Here is a 20,153-nt window from a genome sequence, read left to right on the forward strand (position 1 = left end):
GGTCTCTGGTGCTGTAAGGCAACAATTCTGCCGCTGCGCCACTGTGCTTGTAGATATGAACTTACAAAGCTCTGTTGGCATGATTAAAGAATGGAAGTGTTGAGGAGACTCTGCTCTTGGGAGGCTGCAAGTTTGAGATATGCTGCCAAAATGGCCTGGGTGAGGAACTTTATTTATCAATGCGATGGAACTTTATTTATCCCAAGAGGGAAATTGATCTGCCAACAACCATGAAACATAAAATATGGGTGTGGGGTCAGTCTCAGTCTCAGTCTCAGTCTACCCCATGACAGAAGGGGAAGGAGTTATACAGTTTGATAGAAGAAGGGTCTCTTGTGGCGTTCTGTCCTGCATCTTGATGGAACCAGTCTGTTGCTCCAGGTTGACCAGTGTGTCATGGAGGGGGTGATCTGTAATGGCCAGGATGCTCTGCAGTTTGAGGAGCATCCTCCCCTCCAAGACCACCGCCCCATGAATCCAACATCACTTCCAGGACGGAGCCAGCCTTCTTGATGAGTTTGTTAATTCGATTGGCGTCCGTGGCTTTGCCCTGCTGTCCCAGCACACCGTGGCGATGAAGATGGCACCGGCTACCACCGATTGGTAGAACATCTGTAGCATCTTACTGCAGATGTTGAAGGAGCGGAGCCTTCTCAAGAAGTACAGCCGGCTCTGCTTCTTCTTGTACAAGGTATCAGCATGTATATTTTATAAACAGCACTCACTGAGGGTCCATTAATGACTGCACAATATTTGTTCCCTCATGCACCAGTATGGAGGCAGTGAATGTTTAGGGTGGTGGATGGTGACCAGTCAAGTGAGCATCTTTGTTCTGGATGATGTTTAGTTTCTTGTGTGTCGAGGCTTCACTCATCCCGAGAAAAGGACGTTTTTCTACCATGCTCTCGACCTGTGAAATGGTTTGGGCTGCCAGAAGGTAAATCATTTCCTCTGGATACACATCCTCTCCACTGCACTGTAGCCACAGTATTTATGAGTCAAGTCTAGTTGAATTACTGGTCAGTGGTACCCCGCAGGGTGTTGATGGTGGGAAGTACTGCAATGCCATTGAATCTCATACATAGGTGCTGTAGTTAGACACTATTTTTTTAGAAATGTTCGTTGCCTGGCAGTTTTGCATAATTATATTATTTGTCGAAGGAGTAACTCAGACACGAAATGCTGGAGTAACAGCAGACCAGGCAGCATCTCTGGATCGAAGGAATGGGTGACGTTTTGTGTCAAGGCCCTTCTTCAGATTGAGAATCGGGGAGAGTATGACATAATGATATGGAAGGGTAAGGTGTGAAAATGAGAGATCAAAGGGGTTGAGGATCAAGGAAAATGTGGAATGGATCATTGTTAGCTGAGAGGAAGGTGACAATGAGGCATACAATCAGTAACATTTAATCATAATCATACTTTATTAGCCAAGTTTGCTTTGCAACATATGAGGAATTTGATTTGCCATAGTCATACCAATAAAAAACAACAAAACACATGAAATACATTTTAAAGTGAACATCCACCACAGTGACTCCTCCACATTCATCACTGTGAAGGAAGGCGAAAAAAAGTTAAATCTCTTATCTCTTCCCTTCTTTGTTTTTCCGTGGTCGGAGGCCTTGAGCCTTCCATTGATGGGGTGATCTTGACTCCCATCGCCGGCGGCGTTTGGACCCTCCGCATTGGGGCGATCAAGCTCCTGCATCGGGGGGGGGGGGGGGGGGGGGGGGGGGGGGGGGGAAATCTCAGCTCCCCCGCGCAGGGCGATCTGACCCCTGGTCGGGGGCGGTCGAAACCTTCTGCGTCATTTGGAGCTCCTGAGCTCCTCGATTGTGAAATCCACCGGGAGCGCCGATCCCAGGCAAGGGATCAAGTCCACGGCCCTGCGTTGGGACTCAAAGTCAGTCCTGAGCAAGGCTGCCAGCTTGTTGATGTTAGGCCGCTGAGCGACTGGAGATAGAAACATAGAAACATAGAAATTAGGTGCAGGAGTAGGCCATTCGGCCCTTCGAGCCTGCACCGCCATTCAATATGATCATGGCTGATCATCCAACTCAGTATCCCGTACCTGCTTTCTCTCCATACCCCCTGATCCCTTTAGCCACAAGGGCCACATCTAACTCCCTCTTAAATATAGCCAATGAACTGGCCTCAACTACCTTCTGTGGCAGAGAATTCCAGAGATTCACCACTCTGTGTGAAAAATGTTTTTTCTCATCTCGGTCCTAAAAGATTTCCCCCTTATCCTTAAGCTGTGACCCCTTGTTCTGGACTTCCCTAACATCAGGAACAATCTTCCTGCATCTAGCCTGTCCAACCCCTTAAGAATTTTGTAAGTTTCTATAAGATCCCCCCTCAATCTTCTAAATTCTCGCAAGTACAAGCCGAGTCTATCCAGTCTTTCTTCATATGAAAGTCCTGACATTCCAGGAATCAGTCTGATGAACCTTCTCTGTACTCCCTCTATGGCAAGAATGTCTTTCCTCATTCATAGGATCCGGAAAACAATCGCATCTCCGCCAAGGTAAGAGATTGAAAAAAAGTTTCCCCCGCCCACCCCACTTATAAAACAAACCAGAGAACATTAACACAAACTTTTAAAACACATTAAAAATAACAAAAAAGACGAAAAGACAGATAGACTGTTGGCGAGGCTGCCATCGTGGCGCCACCGGTAGATTTTCAGGAGGACAATCAAATTAGTCGGAGAACTAGGATGGGGGAGGGATGGAGAGAGAGGAAAAACAAAGGTTACTTGGAGGGTAAAAGCATCATTTCTGGAAAAAAAAATAATAGATGACGTTTCAGGTCAGAGCCTTTCTGCAAAGATGAAGAAAGGGAGGGTGGTGTCTGAGATGGTCCATGTCTAGGTAAAAGGTGCAGGAAATTGAATTTTCGGGTCCTGCTGACTGACGGTGTCACTAACAGCTTTTGTAGCCTGATACAGATCAGTCGATATTCTCAAGTGACAAACCCAGCTCCTGCTCGTGGACACTTGGCAGCAGTGCTCCTATCATGACTGATATGTGATAGAACATCTGGATGGACTGAGAGCTGGGGGTCACCAACAGAACGAGGGATTCTGGCAGGCATTATATCTAGGTGCCTTAACACAACACTATTCCTCTTTATTGAGAGCGGTGGGATACATCTTTGTGACAGTACTGAAGCCATGAAATGAACGGCAGCGTAGGATCCAGTCACTCCGGGGAGAGCAGCCAAACGCACAGTTTCATTGCAAGGTCTGTCACCTGGATTGTAGTGAGACAGTGGCACTAAACCTGACGAGCTCCTGTCAGAAGTGACGCCAGGAATACTGATACATTAACAGACTTCCTGAAAGGGCTTGAAGCAGGAACATTGATGTACATTTTGGCCTCTTGCCAGGAGTGGAATCAATGACACACGACAAGACCTTTCTTTGAACAGATTGAGCCTGACCATTGATACCTGAAAAGATCACTTTACCAGAATTAAGATTGTCAGAAACGTTGACGTGTAATTGGTCATTCTGTCAAGATGACACAAAAGGTGCGAGGACACAGTGTTATGTCAGAAATGGATTGAACAATGCACTTACACATGGCAATATATAGTGTCGGTAACAGTGATGCATGGTTATCGCAACTGCAGGGATCATTGTTGTGTGATGGTCAGCAAGCAATCACATAAATAGAGCTTTAGCCGGGCACAATGTTAGGAGCACCAATAGAAAAATTAAAAATCAAGTATTTTGGAAATGTTTCTATGCACATGAAGACAGTGATTGAAATGCGGGGACTCCAGAAATTGCAGATGCTGGAACCTTGAGCCAAACCCAAAGTGCTGGAGGAGCTCAATGTGTCAGACAACACCTGAGGAGAGAATGAACAAACAATGGTTTGGGTTGGGACCCTTCTACAGACTGATTGAAATAGGGAACTTGCTATAAATCATTATAGAGATTCAATTTAGAAGTACTTTAATAAGAAGCCATTAGAGTTATACAGCTTCGAAACAGGCCCTTCGGCCCAACTTGCCCACACCGACCAACATGTCCCATCTACACTAGTCCCACCTGTCTGTGTTTGGCCCCTCCAAACCTGTCCAATCCATGTAGCTGTCTAATTGTTTGTTAAACATTGGGATAATCCCAGCCTCAACTACCTTCTCTGGCTGCTTGCTCCACACATCCACCACCCTTTGTGTGAAAGGGTTACCCCTCAGATTCCTACTAATTCTTTTCCCCTTCATCTTAAACCTATGGAGTCTTGTTCTTGACTCTCCTACTCTGGACAAGAGACTCTGTGCGTTTACCTGATCTATTCCTCTCATGATTTAATACACATCTGTAAGATCAGGTCAGAAGATTGAACAGCGTAGCAAAGATGAGCGGGAAGCAAGAGGATTGGGTAACGTTTGAAGAACAACAGAAGAAAACCAAAAAGGCAATAGGGGAAGGAATGATGAGGTACGAAGGTAAGCTAGCCAAGAATATAAAGCAGGATAGTAAAAGCTTCTTTAGTAATGTGACGAGGAAAAAATTAGTTAAGACCAAAGTTGGACCTTTGAAGACCGAAAAAGGTGAATTTATTATGGGGAACAAGGAAATGGCAGATGAGTTGAACAGGTACTTTGTATCTGTCTTCACTAAGGAGGACACAAACAATCCTCCTGATATAGTAGTGGCCAGAGGATCAGGGGTGACGGAGGAATTGAAGGAAATCCACATTAGGCAGGAAATGGTGTTGGATAGACTGATGGAACTGAAGGGTGATAAATCCCCAGGGCCTAGTGGTCTGCATCCCAGGGTACTTAAGAAAGTGACTGTAGAAATCGTGTATGCATTGGTGATAATTTTCCAATGTTCTATAGACTCAGGATCAGTTCCTGTGGATTGGAGGGTAGCTAATGTTATCCCACATTTTAAGAAAGGCGGGAGAGAGAAATAGGGGAATTATAGACCCGTTAGCCTGACATCGGTGGTGGGGAAGATGCTGGAGTCCATTATAAAAGATGAGATAGCCGAACATTTGGATAGCAGTAACAGGATCAGTCCGAGTCAGCATGGATTTACGAAGGGGAAATCATGCTTGACTAATCTTCTGGAATTTTTTGAAGATGTAACTAGGAAAATGGACAAGGGAGAGCCAGTGGATGTAGTGTACCTGGTCTTTCAGAAAGCATTTGGTAAGGTCCAACATAGGAGATTAGTGGGCAAAATGAGGGCACATGGTATTGGGAGTAGAGTGCTGACATGGATAGAGAAGTGGTTGGCAGACAGGAAGCAAAGGGTAGAGATTAACGGGTCCCTTTCAGAATGGCAGGCAGTGACTAGTGGGGTACCGCAAGGCTCGGTGCTGGGACCGCAGCTATTTTCAATATACATCAATGATTTAGATGAAGGGATTCAAAGTAACATTAGCAAATTTGCAGATGACACAAAGCTGGGTGGCAGTGTGAACTGTGAGGAGGATGCTATGAGAATGCAGGGTGATTTGGACAGGTTGGGGGAATGGGCAGATGCATGGCTGAAAAAGTTTAATGCGGATAAATGTGAGGTTATCCACTTTGGTAGCAAAAACAGGAAGGCAGATTACTATCTAAATGGCGTCAAGATGGGAAAAGGGGAAGTACAACGTGATCTTGGGATCCTAGTTACATCAGTCTATGAAAGTAAGCATGCAGGTACAGCAGGCAGTGAAGAAAGCAAATGGCATGTTGGCCTTTATAACAAGAGGAATCAAATATAGGAGCAAAGATGTCCTTCTGCAGTTGTACACAGCCCTAATGAGACCACACCTGGAGTATTGTGTGCTGATTTGGTCCACTAATTTGAGGAAGGACATTCTTGCTATTGAGGGAGTACAGTGTAGGTTTACAAGGTTATTTTCTGGGATGGTGGGACTGTCATATGCTGAGAAAATGGAGCAGCTGGGCTTGTATACTCTGGAGTTTAGAAGGATGAGAGGATTTTGTTAAGGGTTAGGACACGCTAGAGGCGGAAACATGTTCCCGATCTTGAGGGAGTCCAGAACTAGGGGCCATAGTTTAAAAATAAGGGGCCATCTTTTTAGAACGGAGAAGAGGAAACACTTTTCCTCAAAGAGAGTGGTGAGTCTGTGGAATTCTCTGCCTCAGAGGGCAGTGGAGGCAGGTTCTCTGGATGCTTTCAAAAGAGAGCTAGATCGGGCTCTTAAAAATAGCGGAGTCAGGGGATATGGGGAGAATGCTGGAATGGGGTATTGATTGGGGGTGATCAGCCATGATCACATTGAATGGCGGTGCTGGCTCGAAGGGCCAAATGGCCTACTCCTGCACCTATTGTCTATTGCTTATTGTCTATCGAATGGGAGGAACACCGAAGTGTATTGTGAATGGGGAGCAAAGTGGAAATTTGTGGAGTAAAATAATGCTGCCGACGTGATGGATTAAATAGCTTATTTTTATACTGCAAAGTTTTATGACAGGTACATTAGGGCCTAAGTAGACAAACCAAAACTAGGCTCAACAACAGGAGAAAAGGCACTGATATAAACTACTAGACTAAGTCCCCCAGAGAAAAGGCACTGATATAAACAGGGGGGGGGACTTTCTGGTGCACTAGTATGGGTGTTGTGGGCTGAAGGGACTGGTTTCCTGAGGGCTAGTATGGACATTGTGAGCCAAATGGATTCTTGGGCTGGCGGCTCAGTCACTCAAGCCTGTTGTGCTGGCAGCTCACTCACTCACGGCTGGTGGGCTGGCAGTTGACTCACGACTAAACCTTGAAATTCCATTTCAAGCAGGGTGCAAGGCCACCAAATTCAAGTGCAGTTTCTTACCACTTCAAGCAGAGTGCAAGTCCACCAAATTCATGTGCAGTTTCATACCACTGCAAACAGGGTGCAAGGCCACCAAATTCAAGTGCAGTTTCTTACCACTTCAAGCAGAGTGCAAGTCCACCAAATTCATGTGCAGTTTCATACCACTGCAAACAGGGTGCAAGGCCACCAGATTCAAGTGCAGTTTCATACCATTTCAAGCAGGGTGCAAGGCCACTAATGATGGCGAGTCATGACCTCACCCTCCTCCATCTTGCAGAGACTGAGCCATGCCCACACTTCTGGGTTTTATAGTCCCTCCCCCACCTCCCACCAGAAGGGGCGTGACCTTCATGGCGTGATTGACAGTAGAGACAATCTCAACATTTTTTAAACATTAATAACTCTTATATTTTTCATCAATGAGAAAAATCCTCGGCACCTGATGAGCAGTGTGGGACTCTGAGTAAGATGGCCAAAAATCACAGCCGTATGTAGTAAAGTTTTTTTCTGAAATCAATATAAAGCGCAAACAAGGTGGTCAAGATTAGACTTTTAATTATATAGAAGGCAAGACAACTTTAATTAGGCAAGGCAACTTTAATTAGGCAAGGCAACTTTAATTAGGCAAGGCATCTTTAGCATTTCCAAACCATAGGTAACACAGCTTTAGCATTTCCAAACCAAAGGCCATGGCAAGATCTTCCAGTATGTCAGAACACTGTATCTGTGGTGTGCGTCTGTACATGAAAGAATAAACCTGTGATTGAGTTAAGGCAGCAAAGAATGAAAATAAAGAACAATACTGCCCATGGGGTTGCTGCTTATGGTCCCTACGATTCCCTCCTTGAAGTGTGTCACATAATTACTGTTCGTATTCCCCATGCTCAGTGCTGTGTCGTTTTGTCCCCGAGTGAGCTGTTTGTGGCTTAAGTGCTACTTCAGAAGTCTGAACACAGAATTCTAGGCTGCTGTCAAAGTGAAGGAGTGAAACATTGTTGGAGGTGTTGGCTATTTAAAGAATCACTCCAACCAAAGCTGAATCATCCCTTGGTACATGTAAAATGTCTTGCAGTTCTCTCTCAAATTACATTGGAGGAGTTTTTCCCAATTCATTTTGTCTACGGTTTAGCATCTGCAGTTCCTTCCTACACATAAAAAGTGAAGTTACAGCTCCACTCAAGCTCTCTTTGCTGCGTCATTCACTGCTTCCATGGACTTCCACTCATTACCCCCTTGCTGATCCAGTTACTGCTTGCTCACTGCCCCACTCGCTGCAGGAGGGAGCAGGTTCCTTAGAATATATTGTCATGACTGGGCAGAGTCAACATGGGTTTATGAAAGGGAGATTGTCTTTGGCAAATCTGGTTTTTGAACCTGTAAGTAAGAGAACAAACAAGGAGAAATCAATGGATGTGACATATATGAATTTTGTTAAGAGCCATGCAAGAATTATTAAACAAAAATAGAGTACATGGGTTTGGGGGATAAAAAGGTGGTGCGTATTGAGGAATGATTACAGGAACATACAACTGGTTCAAACATACCAGCTAGGGTCAAGAGAACCCCACGTGGACTGTCCTTCAATAAGATCAGGGTAACCTTGACTAGTTGCCTCTTGATAGCAAGGAAATGAGGGTGGAGAGGAGATGCAGCAGGACGTTGCATGGGATAGAATCTTAGTTATGAAGAGATGCTATACATGAAATGTGTGCATGCATATAATTCAGTGGTATATGACTGAAACTTTATGATTTAAGTTGTAATTACTCGTAACCATATTGAATATATTTTCATGTGTTTTGTGAAGAGTGATAAAAAACAATATGGCAATGAATAATAACATGCTATAAGCTCTATACTCTTTTATCTTGCGTGTAGGAAAAATCAATTCAACCAAGGAAGTGCAAAATTGACTATTGATTTTTTCCTTCTGAGTGGGAATGACAATTACACTGCCCATTGATGTGATAATGTAATTATTATCAATTAAACTGTATGCTAATTATCAGTTAAGATTCCAGTTGCATTGTGCACCTAAAATCTAGAAGTAAATCACCTGTTTGGTTGAAAAACATGTAGCATTGCTGAGGCGTTGCCTTCTATGTGTTCTATTAAATAGCAGGTTCAGAGTCAGATTAGTTCATTGCGTTGTACATCAAGGTGCAATGGACTTCCTTGTTCACATGAAGCTCACCAAGTAAACAGTATAAGTGTATAGTAATAATAAATACAACACCAAATACAATGAGTGTACATAGGTTAACCTGAACTCGGAGTTTAGAAGAATGAGGGGGGAACTCATTGAAACATACAGAATCGTGAAAGGCTTGGATCGAGTGAATATGGAGAGGATATTTTCACAAGTATATGTAATGTTTATAGCTTCCTGGAATTGTGTTCATTTTTTTGGGTCAAATTCTGTTACCACTTAATTACCACTTAGGTAATTGTTGATTTGTTTTATAATTTTACATCTTAACAGCTGCTCTGTTCTTGTGAAATATTTGCATGGTAGTTACACAAAGGGATCTATTTGCCAACACGATTTGATAGACACAGACTCACTACCAATGCCTACTTTGATGAAGTTCTCCACCTCCCTCCGGCAGCTTTCTGTGAGGCCCTCTCTCACTGCTTTCCCACTGTGATTCCAGCTGCTCTCGTGCTCTATGATCATGTTCCGACCCATTCTCGCCACTTCTGCAGTTCCTTGTGTTTAGTTTAGTTTAGAGATACAGCATGGAAACAGACCCTTTCACCCACCGGGTCCGCGCCGACCAGCAATCCCTGCACATTAACACTATCCAACACACACTAGGGCCAATTTTTACATTTGGCAAGCCATTTAACCTACAAACCTGTACGTGTTTGGAGTTTGGAGGGAAACCAAAGTTCTTGGAGAAAACCCACGCAGGTCACGGGATGAATGTACAAACTCCGTACAGACAGCTGCTGTAGTAGGGATCGAACCCGTGTCTCCGGCGCTGCATTCGCTGTAAGGCAGCAACTCTACTGCTGCACCACCATGACCGCCCATATTGTGTCTTCATCAATTTGATAGATCTCGACAATTTATTTTGACCAGCTTGGCATTTATATGCTGCTTGTTTGACATGAATTAAATTTAATGACTTGAAAAATGTTATAGGGTAAAGGGGGAAGGGCATGGAATGGTTTCAGATTAATAAATGAAATGAATTGTGCACATGGAAATAATATGAGTGTCAAGACAATGGATGTTGACCCCATTTTTATGACTGGCTACAGATCGCTTTTCATATATTTTTTTAACAGATTTCATTCTGATCTGCTTCCTCCAATCAGAAGAGGTCGCAAGGCCAGAGGAAAGGTATGATTTTACACTTTTCCCAGTTCTGTCATAATTGAATTCATTAGATAGCTAGACTGGGGTCTGCTCCAATAACTCAATGTCATAAATCTATCATCTCTGCAATGTTTTAAGATGGAAAAGGTCAAAAGAGTTAACATAGTTTTACATCTTTTAAACAGTGTTTCAGTAATGATGAACAGGCGTTTTATCAATCCATTCCAAATTCTCTTATACACTAGCAAAAATGGATATAGTTTAAAATATCCTTTGAAAAAAAATGATATGGTTTAAAATACTGCTTACATACCTAAAACATACCTAAAACAGTTTCAAAAATGATGAACAGATTTTTACAAACCCTTTAAAACACTCCTAGACACCAGCTAAGAAATATATATAATTTAAACTGCAAAATGAGTTTTGAAATTGAACTTTTAAATATGGAAATCTGTGCAATGTGTTTCCACTAAATTGTAACAATCTGAATAATTAATTTAATTAGATATCGGTTATTTTAAGATGATATAACAGTTCACGAAAACATAAACATTAAATTTAATCCAGACTTAATACCTCATACAGTGAACCTTTCCCAAATTATGGCTTATCAAAGCACAATAAGACACTAATTTATCAATATAAAGTCGTGAAAGAATATGAATAGTTATAACAAAAATACTGTAATTCTGTAAACTATCTGATTTGGAAATATAGAGAAAAAAAATTAAACAGACAAAAAAAATGTGAAAAAACACATTTCGGTCTGCATTTATTGACCATTTCGTTCAAAAGCAAATTTATATGAATCAAATAGACAGTTGGTATCTTTAGAAAATGCTCTCAAAATATTATAATCTGACTTTGGATTCAATATTAGCTATGTAACATTTGGAAGCCCTGCATGAGAAGTAGCTCCACGTTTAACATTTCACATTCCTTCATTATTTTCAAAGACCTCGATCTTACTCTCGGCAAAAAAATATATATTTGTCTGAGGCATAGAGTTATACAGCATGGGAACAGGCACTTCGGCCCAACTTGCCCATGCCAACCAAGATGCCTACACAACACTGGTAGTGTACACTAGCTCTACACTAGTTCCAGCTGCCCGCATGTGGCCCATGTCATAGTCATAGAATCATAACGTCACAGAATCTCACGGCGTGGAAAAAGGCCGTTTCAGCCCAACTTGCCTACCCTGGCCAATATGTTTTTTTACACTACTCCCACCTGCCTGCGTTTGTACCTCTAAAACTGTCCTATTCATTTGATGTGTTCTTTGCTGATAATTATACTATCCTAAATGTCAAACGTTTTTTGACTTCTGTCAATACTTCTATTTCTGTTTAGGAATGAGAGTTTAAAAAAAACACATTGATAGATTCAGAGCAGCAAATGCACTTTACTCCCATACACCATACACATGATTTAATAAAATATAGTGAACTAGTTATTATATGAAAGTATTTTTGGGAGAAAAAAAAACGGACAAAATACAACATTCCCGTCTAAATAGACACTAAATGCTGGAGTAACTGAATGGGACAGACAGCATCTCTGCCTGTTCTGCTGAGTTACTCCAGCATTTTGTGCCTATCTTCAGTGGAAACCAGCTTCTGTGGTTCTTTCCTACACATTCCTGCCTAAATGGTCAGTACACCCATGGTTCACAAATATAATAATTGAATAGTTGAAAGAATATGGACATTGTGCCAAAACAATGAAATTGAGCAAATTAGCTGGCACATTAGCAGACTATCATAGAAACATAGAAACATAGAAATTAGGTGCAGGAGTAGGCCATTCGGCCCTTCGAGCCTGCACCGCCATTCAATATGATCATGGCTGATCATCCAACTCAGTATCCCGTACCTGCCTTCTCTCCATACCCTCTGATCCCCTTTAGCCATAAGGGCCACATCTAACTCCCTCTTAAATATAGCAAATGAACTGGCCTTGACTACCCTCTGTGGCAGAGAGTTCCAGAGATTCACCACTCTCTGTGTGAAAAAAGTTCTTCTCATCTTGGTTTTAAAGGATTTCCCCCTTATCCTTAAGATGTCATCATATGTCATACATAGAGATAATGAGAGTGAATATCCACAGGGGTTCACTCACTATAAATTAAGTGGATGTGTTGTGGAAATAGTGGGAAAATGACATGTGATATCTAAGTTGTTTCCCCGAATAATCTATTGTTCTTCTGCCAAAGCGATGAGAGAAGAGAAGTTCAAAACCATTGCGACATCTGGTAGCTTATTTGTTCTTCTTTTAAAAGCAATTTTGATGTTTTCAAAATCTGTTGGCCTCTCCTCAACAACTGCTCCTCTTCTTAGGCATCCCTTTAGGGTTGAGGATGACTTCTGTTCTGTTCCTGTGCATTCTGCAGGGACTGATCTTCAGACATCCATACAGATGGGGCAGCAGTTTTCTTAATGATGTGGGTGGATGGGAGTTTGAGAATTGGTCCACTTTTTCTGCTAATAACATGGGGTATCTACGTGCAATGTATGAAAGGACCGTTCCCAATGCCGCCATGAATACTCCTCCTCCATATAGACCGAACACAGGCCAGGGATTCCAACCAACTCAGATGGGATGTTATACTTTTACAGGGAGGCTATGAGAATGTCCCTGCTTCAGTTCCCTCTCCCACTTGGTAATATTGTGCCGTGACAATATTCGGAATCTGTAGCAGCACTGAGCACCATCCAGACCGACAGCTGTGATGAGATGAAACGGTTTAACATTATGGTGCCTTCACTGCTCATTTTCTAGCCATGATCTAGCTTCACAGGTGAAGCTGTCAAGTGCCCACAATTGATTGCAGGTTGTTTTAAAAGAAGGGGGCTAGCTGCATCTGTGCAATAAGATGAGTGCTTGAAATTGACCAGGCATATCTGGCATCAAAGGATTCCTCTGACAGTGGTCTGTGGATTTAGTCACATCTGAGAGAGTGAATGGCAGGCACAAGTAAACAGCTACAATAAGATTAGGCAGGCATGTGTGCTGCATGGAAACAGATGCTTCCTTTTCACCTGAGGGCAACTGATTAACTGTTGAAATGCAGCGGATGATTTGCTTGCCTCCTTTCTCGGCTCCAAGGTCGTGCAACATCAGGGTGTCTCATGTCGTAGGCCTCCCTCTGCCATGACTGACTATGGGTGATGCATCCTAGTTGTTGGCTGCTTACTCCAAACCTCGGCTGGAGCAGCGTCGCTTGTGGCTGAAGAGACCAATGCGGGAGTGACAGTCTCTGTGGCGAAGGTCACATTTGTGTGTGGTCTCTGGTTTGTTGAAGTTGCTGCGCTCCTTTCTGCGTGTCCGCTTGTCTGCCGCTGCGTTCAACAGTGTCTCTTCCCCCGTTATGAGATGTTGGTTCAGGGTGCCTTTCCACCTCGTGCGGTCAGCTGTAAGGCTCTCCCAGGACTTCACATCGAGGTCGAGCGCCCTCATATCTCTCTTGCAGACGTAGCTGGGGGCGGCCAATGGTTCTCCTCCTAGATGTCAGCTCTCCATAGAGGATGTCTTTTGGAATACGGCTATCCTCCATGTGGTGAACATGGCCCAGCCACCGCAGTCTGCGCTGCCTGAGTAGAGTGTACATACTGGGAAGGCCAGCCCGAGGCAGGATCTCGGCGTTGGACACTCTGTTTTGCAAGGATATGCTCAGGATATGGCGGATGCTTCTCAGGTGGAAGGTGTTAAGTCTTCTCTCCTGTCTGGCATATGTAGTCCATGTCTCACTGCCGTACAGCAGAATGCTGTTGACACAGGCGTTGTAGACTGCTATCTTTGTCTTCACTGTCAGATTTGGGTTGGTCCACACTCGAGTTGTGAGGTGAGTGAGAGTTGTAGCTGCCTTCCCGCTCCTCTTATCAATCTCTGTGTCCAAGGAGAGGTTGTCGGTGATGGTGGTGCTGAGGTACATGAACTGATGGACGGCATCAAGTTCGCAGTCGTCGATGATGATGACAGGCGGCGCCTCTGTATCCTGCCCAAATACGTTCATCTTCTTCAGGCTGATGGTCAGCCCAAAGTCCTTGCATGCCCGATAGAAGCAGTCCATCAGTGACTGTAGTTCCTGCTGGGTGTGGGACACAACTGCGGTGGCGTTAGCAAACAACATGTCTCTGATGTGAGCTTCACGTACTTTTGTCTTTGCTCTGAGGTGGGTGAGGTTGAAGAGCCTGCCATCTTATCTAGTACTCAGGCAGGTCCCCTCTGTTGCAGTGCCAGCACATCAGGGTGTCTCATGTGCTGTTGCAGGAATTCATCCATCTGGCCGTGGTTCCTGCTTGATCAGGAACGCCTGCCTGCATAACTCGAAGTCCCATTCTCGAGGAGGCAGCATGGTCTGCTTGGAATTGGTGATCTGGCTAGCAGAAAGATACCTGTGAAGCAATGGGAGGCAGGCTTGTAAATGGGTGAAAGGAGTAAATAAATTAGAAGCATGAGTCATATGATTCCTCTGCTCCATAAATCAATACCTGAGTCTAAATTCACTTAGCCGTCCCTACTTCAATATATTCTGATCCCCTTGGAGACCAACCGATCTCAGCCTTGAATATACTCAGTTGCCTCAGCATTCACAACTCTCTGCTATGTCTGGCTTGACAGGAGTCCCTTTGGCTTCCTGCAAATCTGCTTTTCTTCATGCGACTGTACCTACCAGGATAACAAATTAAGTCACTCGGCCCCCTCGAATCTGCTCCACTATTTGATTAGATCGTGGTTGATTTGCCGACAATCTCACTACTGCACTTCTTCATCAGAGATCTCCCATCCCCCTCTTCCTCCCTTGACACATGGATATAAATGTGTGGAGTTCACCAACCCATTCAAGATGTATAAAGCTGTTTATTTTTAGCAGTAACATACTGCAAATAGATTACACTTACAAAGCAAGATAAATGATATTTGGCAGATCCCGGTAATTAAAAGAAAGTGAAGCTAATCCTTTACAGGTTATAATTGATTTAGAAAGTGGTTCATAATTGAATGAAATGGGTTGCAGCGAACTGTAATTGTAATTGGCAGATATGGTGTTTTTAAATAGGATTGTGAATGGTTGGTCATTTTTCTCCTTTTGTGCCATGCCCGCTGGCCCAAAGGTAACAACCATGTCTTGGACAAAGTGCAGGGTCCAAATGCCACTTCAGAATATTGTGTTTATCAGTGAACGGTGCTTCGTCAAGAGGCACAAGCGTTCGGAATTCACTTCAAACTGAAGTCCCATTCATGGGCATGCAACTGATTTAACGAGGAGACGTAAGGAACCGCAGAGGCTGGAATCTTAAGCACAACACAAAGTGCTGGAGGAACTCAGCAGGTCAGGCAGTATCGTTGGAGGGAATGGACAGGGGAGTTCTCTTTATCATAAAGTCAAACTGCAAAGAAACAAGGTCTTTTAGCCTGCAGTACATTGTCAATTACCAAACTCCCTTCTATACCAATCCCATTTGTCAGCTGCAACCTGCTCTGCAACCTTCTATGGTTTGGCAAATCAAGTGTGTGTCAAGATATCCATCTCCAGCACCCCCTCCAACACTGCTCCAAATTTCAACAACCCTCTGGGTGAAAACAATCCCCTCTAATCCATGTACTCCTCAGCTTAAACCCATGCCCACGGATGCAAGACACCTCTGCCACGGGGGAAAATTTTGTTATTAACTATCTTATCTTTGCTGCTCATAATTTCTGTATCCTTCTATCAGGTCCACCTTCTGACTCCTCGGTTTCAAGGAAAGCAAACCCATATGTCCAGTCTCTCCTCATTTCTTGAGAAGATTTGTTTTTCACAGGGCAGTTCCATCAAAGAGTAAAATTGGCAATTTCTGCTTAGCTACATGCAGCATTTTAAACACGTAAAAGATCATAAGATCATGTAATAGGAGATGAATTATGACATTTGGCCCATTCAATCATGGCTGATCTATTCCTCCTAACCCCATTATCCAGCCTTCTCCCATAACCTCTGACACTCGAATATTCATATTCGATATTGTCTTAAATAATGTTATAAGCTAATTTGCACATGCTGTATATTCATACAAAATAACAATTAACTACATATTATACATGCAATCAATATATGCTGGTTCTCCAAGGATGTGAATGGTGCTATATGAACCTGTCCTTTTTTTACATCTCAAGAAACAGTAGAAAATATGTATGCTCATTGATGGGGTTGGACTGATTATTGGAAAACCAGATCTTAGATCTTGTGTAATCATACTGCATGGAAACAGGTCCTTTGATTTGAGTATAGGATTTGAGTATAGGAGCAGGGAGGTTCTACTGCAGTTGTACAGGGCCTTGGTGAGACCACACCTGGAGTATTGTGTACAGTTTTGGTCTCCTAATCTGAGGAAGGACATTCTTGCCATTGAGGGAGTACAGAGAAGGTTCACGAGACTGATTCCTGGGATGGCAGGACTTTCATATGAAGAAAGACTGGATAGACTCGGCTTGTACTCACTGGAATTTAGAAGATTGAGGGGGATCTTATAGAAACTTACAAAATTCTTAAGGGGTTGGACAGGCAGGAAGATTGTTCCCGATGTTGGGGAAGTCCAGAGGTCACATTTTATGGATAAGGGGGAAGTCTTTTAGGACCGAGATGAGAAAATCATTTTTCACACAGAGAGTGGTGAATCTGTGGAGTTCTCTGCCACAGAAGGTAGTTGAGGCCAGTTCATTGGCTATATTTATGAGGTAGTTAGATGTGGCCCTTGTGGCTAAAGGGATCAGGGGGTATGGAGAGAAGGCAGGTACAAGATACTGAGTTGGATGATCAGCCATGATCATATTGAATGGCGGTGCAGGCTCGAAGGGCTGAATGGCCTACTCCTGCACCTATTTTCTATGTTTCTATGATTGAACCAAGGAGATGCACTAACCATCAAGCATCCATTTACATGATCCAACAGTAATCCCAAAATATTTTACCCAAATTCTACCGCTTACTTAGACATTATGGACATTTTACAGTAGTCTTTTTTTAGTTTTAGTTTTAGAGGCACTTTTGGCCCAACAGGTCGTTGCCGACCAGTGATCCCCGCATATTAAAACCATCCTACACACTCTAGGGCCAATTTTTACACTTACCAAACCAATTTCTTCAGAGGATAGTGACAGTGAATCTTTAGAATTCTTTATTCTGGAGAGCTGTAGAAGCTATTGTTAGTCATTCAATTGGCATTTTTAACTTGCTGAATGTGTGCTTCATGTTTGGTGGTGAGTTATTTATAAAGGTCATCTGTTGCTTTTGATCCAAATTCCGTCATTAAATAACTAAAATATGCTGCATGTGTTGGTGGTGTCATCACGTGCATAGAATTTGACCACGATATAACACCAATGTTATTGTAAACTGTGACATAAAGTACCCAATTTAACTTTCCGGTGTGTATGACTTCAACAGAACATTGGTGCAAATATTTGAAAGCAAGATTAATACATAAAGCGTGTAGGAAAGAACTGCAGATGCTGGTTTAAACCTAAGATAAAGATATGTCTAATGTCTGGACAAGTGAAAATAGTATACTCAAGAGTGGGAAAGACAGATTTTTGGATGGTGTGCTGTTCGATGATTGTTGGGAGCAGGCAGTAGAGTAGAGGTGAGGGCGAGAACAGATCATTGATGATCCTATTATATGTGGAGCAGATTTGCGGAGCCACTTAGCTTATTCCTGCTCTTATTCTTTGTTCTTCTGTGTGATGCCATAAAAGATATCTATAGAACTTCCCACTCGTTCTATGCATTGAGCAAAAAATAAACGTCTGGAGGGACCGAATGCAACAGGCAGCATCTGTGGGGGAAAATGTTCAAATGACGATTTGGGTTGGAATTTCTTGTGGAAGGGTCCTGAGCTGAAACACAGTCTTCATTAGATAGACACAAGAAGCTGGAGTAACTCAGCGGGACAGGCAGCATCTCTGGAGAGAAGGAATGGGTGACGTTGCTAGTCGAGACCCTTCTTCACTTCTTCCTCCACTAGATGCTGCCTGACCCATTGCGTTTCACCCAGTCATTTGTTTTTTTAAGCAGGATTCCAGCTTCTGCAGTCCCTTGTTGTCTCCTTGGTCCTAGACTTTGCCCGCTCCCAAGTCACTTATATATTAAAAAAATCTAGTCAAGAGCACTTATCAAAGTGTAATTACTGCCTAATTCACATTGCGGTGCTGCATTGATGGGTAAATCGAGTTCTGGGGAACAAGTTTATATTGGTGCTTTCAATTATGAAAGTGAATGTAGCAATTTGTAATGAAGCCAAACAAAATAAGGGTGTATTTCTTTAAAATAACAAAAGTATTCAAGACCCTATCCGATTATACCCTGTTTTATTAATTTCCCCTATCAGTCTGAAGACGTGTCTCGACCTGAAACATCACCTATTCCTTTTCTCCAGAGATACTGTCTGACCCTCTGAGTTACTCCAGCTTTTTGTGTCTATCGATAGCTTATCTGAAGTTGGATTGATTTTTGGAATAATTGGATATATTTAAATATTTAAAGACATAATTTTTCTTTTTATGTATCTGCAAAATTTGACTGGGAAATATTATCCAGAACATGAAAATGATAAGTCTCCTCTTACTCCTTATCGTATATTAAATCCACTTAATAATAATAATAATAAATTTTATTTGCGGGTGCCTTTCAAAGTCTCAAGGACACCTTACAGAAATTAACAAGAGAGAAAAAACATATAGTCGGAGTAAAATAAATAATAAGGACATCACCAATACACAAATTAAAGACAGAAATCGCTCCAAAGACAAAAAATCAAAAACACAATGTGAAGAGATAGCAGCGGCAGCTAAACCGCGCCAGTGTACACTCTCCCTTCCGACAGCCATCTTGGACACAGACTAACATATTAACTTACACAAAAAAAAATCATCGCCCCCCACAATGGTTACCCCCACAATGGTTACCCAGACTGATTCCTGGGATGTCAGGACTGTCTTATGAAGAAAGACTGGATAGACTTGGTTTATACTCTCTAGAATTTAGAAGATTGAGAGTGGATCTTATAGAAACTTACAATTTGTTTTTCTTAAACAGGATTCCAGCTTCTGCAGTCCCTTGTTGTCTCCTTGGGACTTTGGACAGGCTAGATGCAGGAAGAGATTGTTCCCGATCACATTGTGGTTGCATTGGGTAAAAGTCCAGGACAGTTTATATTGGGGTCACAGCAAAAATAAGGGTGTATTTTAAGGATAAAGGGGAAATCCTTGAGTTACTCCAGCTGATTGATTTTGGATAATTGGATAAAAAACCGAGATGAGAAGAACTTTTTTCACGCAGAGAGTGGTGAATCTCTGGAACTCTCTGCCACAGAGGGTAGTTGAGGCCAGTTCATTGGCTATGTTTAAGTTGGGAGTTAGATGTGGCCCTTGTGGCTAAGGGGATCAGGGGGGTGACTGGGAAATATTATCCAAGGCAGGTACGGGTCTACTCTTAGTTGGATGATCAGCCACTTAATCATAATATGATAAATTTGAATGGCGGGGTGCAGGCTCGAAATTAACAAGGGCCGAATCGGCCTACTCCACCAACCTAATTTCTATGCTTTCTATGTTTCTACACAAAGGCACAATGTCCAGTCCCCATCCCCAGTTCTCCCAAAGTCAGGCCTATTGAGGCCTCCGCTATTGCCTCTACGGAGGCCCGATGTTCCTGGCCGTTCTGGCCGGGTGGTGTTGCCCTGGCATCGGGAGAGTCCTCTCAGCGGCTGGGCCACCTGGAACGGCCGCTTCCTAACTGGGGACCGCGGCTTCCGAAGCCGACAAGGCCGCGCCGGTTTGGAGCTCCCAGGCTCCCGATGTTAGAGTCGGCGCCGCCCGCTCCGCTCCGCAGACCCGCAGCCCGGAGGTGTTGATTTCGGCGGTCACAGCTCACCGGAGCTCCAGCGCGTCGATCCAGCGCAGCGACCCAGGCAAGGCATCGCCCGCTCGCTCCGCGATAGCGCTCCAGCGCTGTGCCGCCACCGAAGCCGAGGTGCTGGGCGGTCCCCGCCAGG

The 20,153-nt window shown here is 43.4% G+C and overlaps 1 protein-coding gene across 1 annotated transcript in view; it reads left to right on the plus strand.

The window, feature by feature from the left end:
• LOC129697058 (doublecortin domain-containing protein 2) overlaps nt 1-20,153 on the plus strand; it is a 116,492-nt gene that overhangs the window by 52,690 nt on the left and 43,649 nt on the right. Inside the window, 1 exon segment of the mRNA XM_055635268.1 lies at nt 10,086-10,140. Coding sequence (XP_055491243.1) covers nt 10,086-10,140 — 55 coding nt within the window.

This window comes from Leucoraja erinacea, chromosome 5, assembly GCF_028641065.1.
Source record: "Leucoraja erinacea ecotype New England chromosome 5, Leri_hhj_1, whole genome shotgun sequence".
Lineage (NCBI taxonomy): Eukaryota > Metazoa > Chordata > Chondrichthyes > Rajiformes > Rajidae > Leucoraja > Leucoraja erinaceus.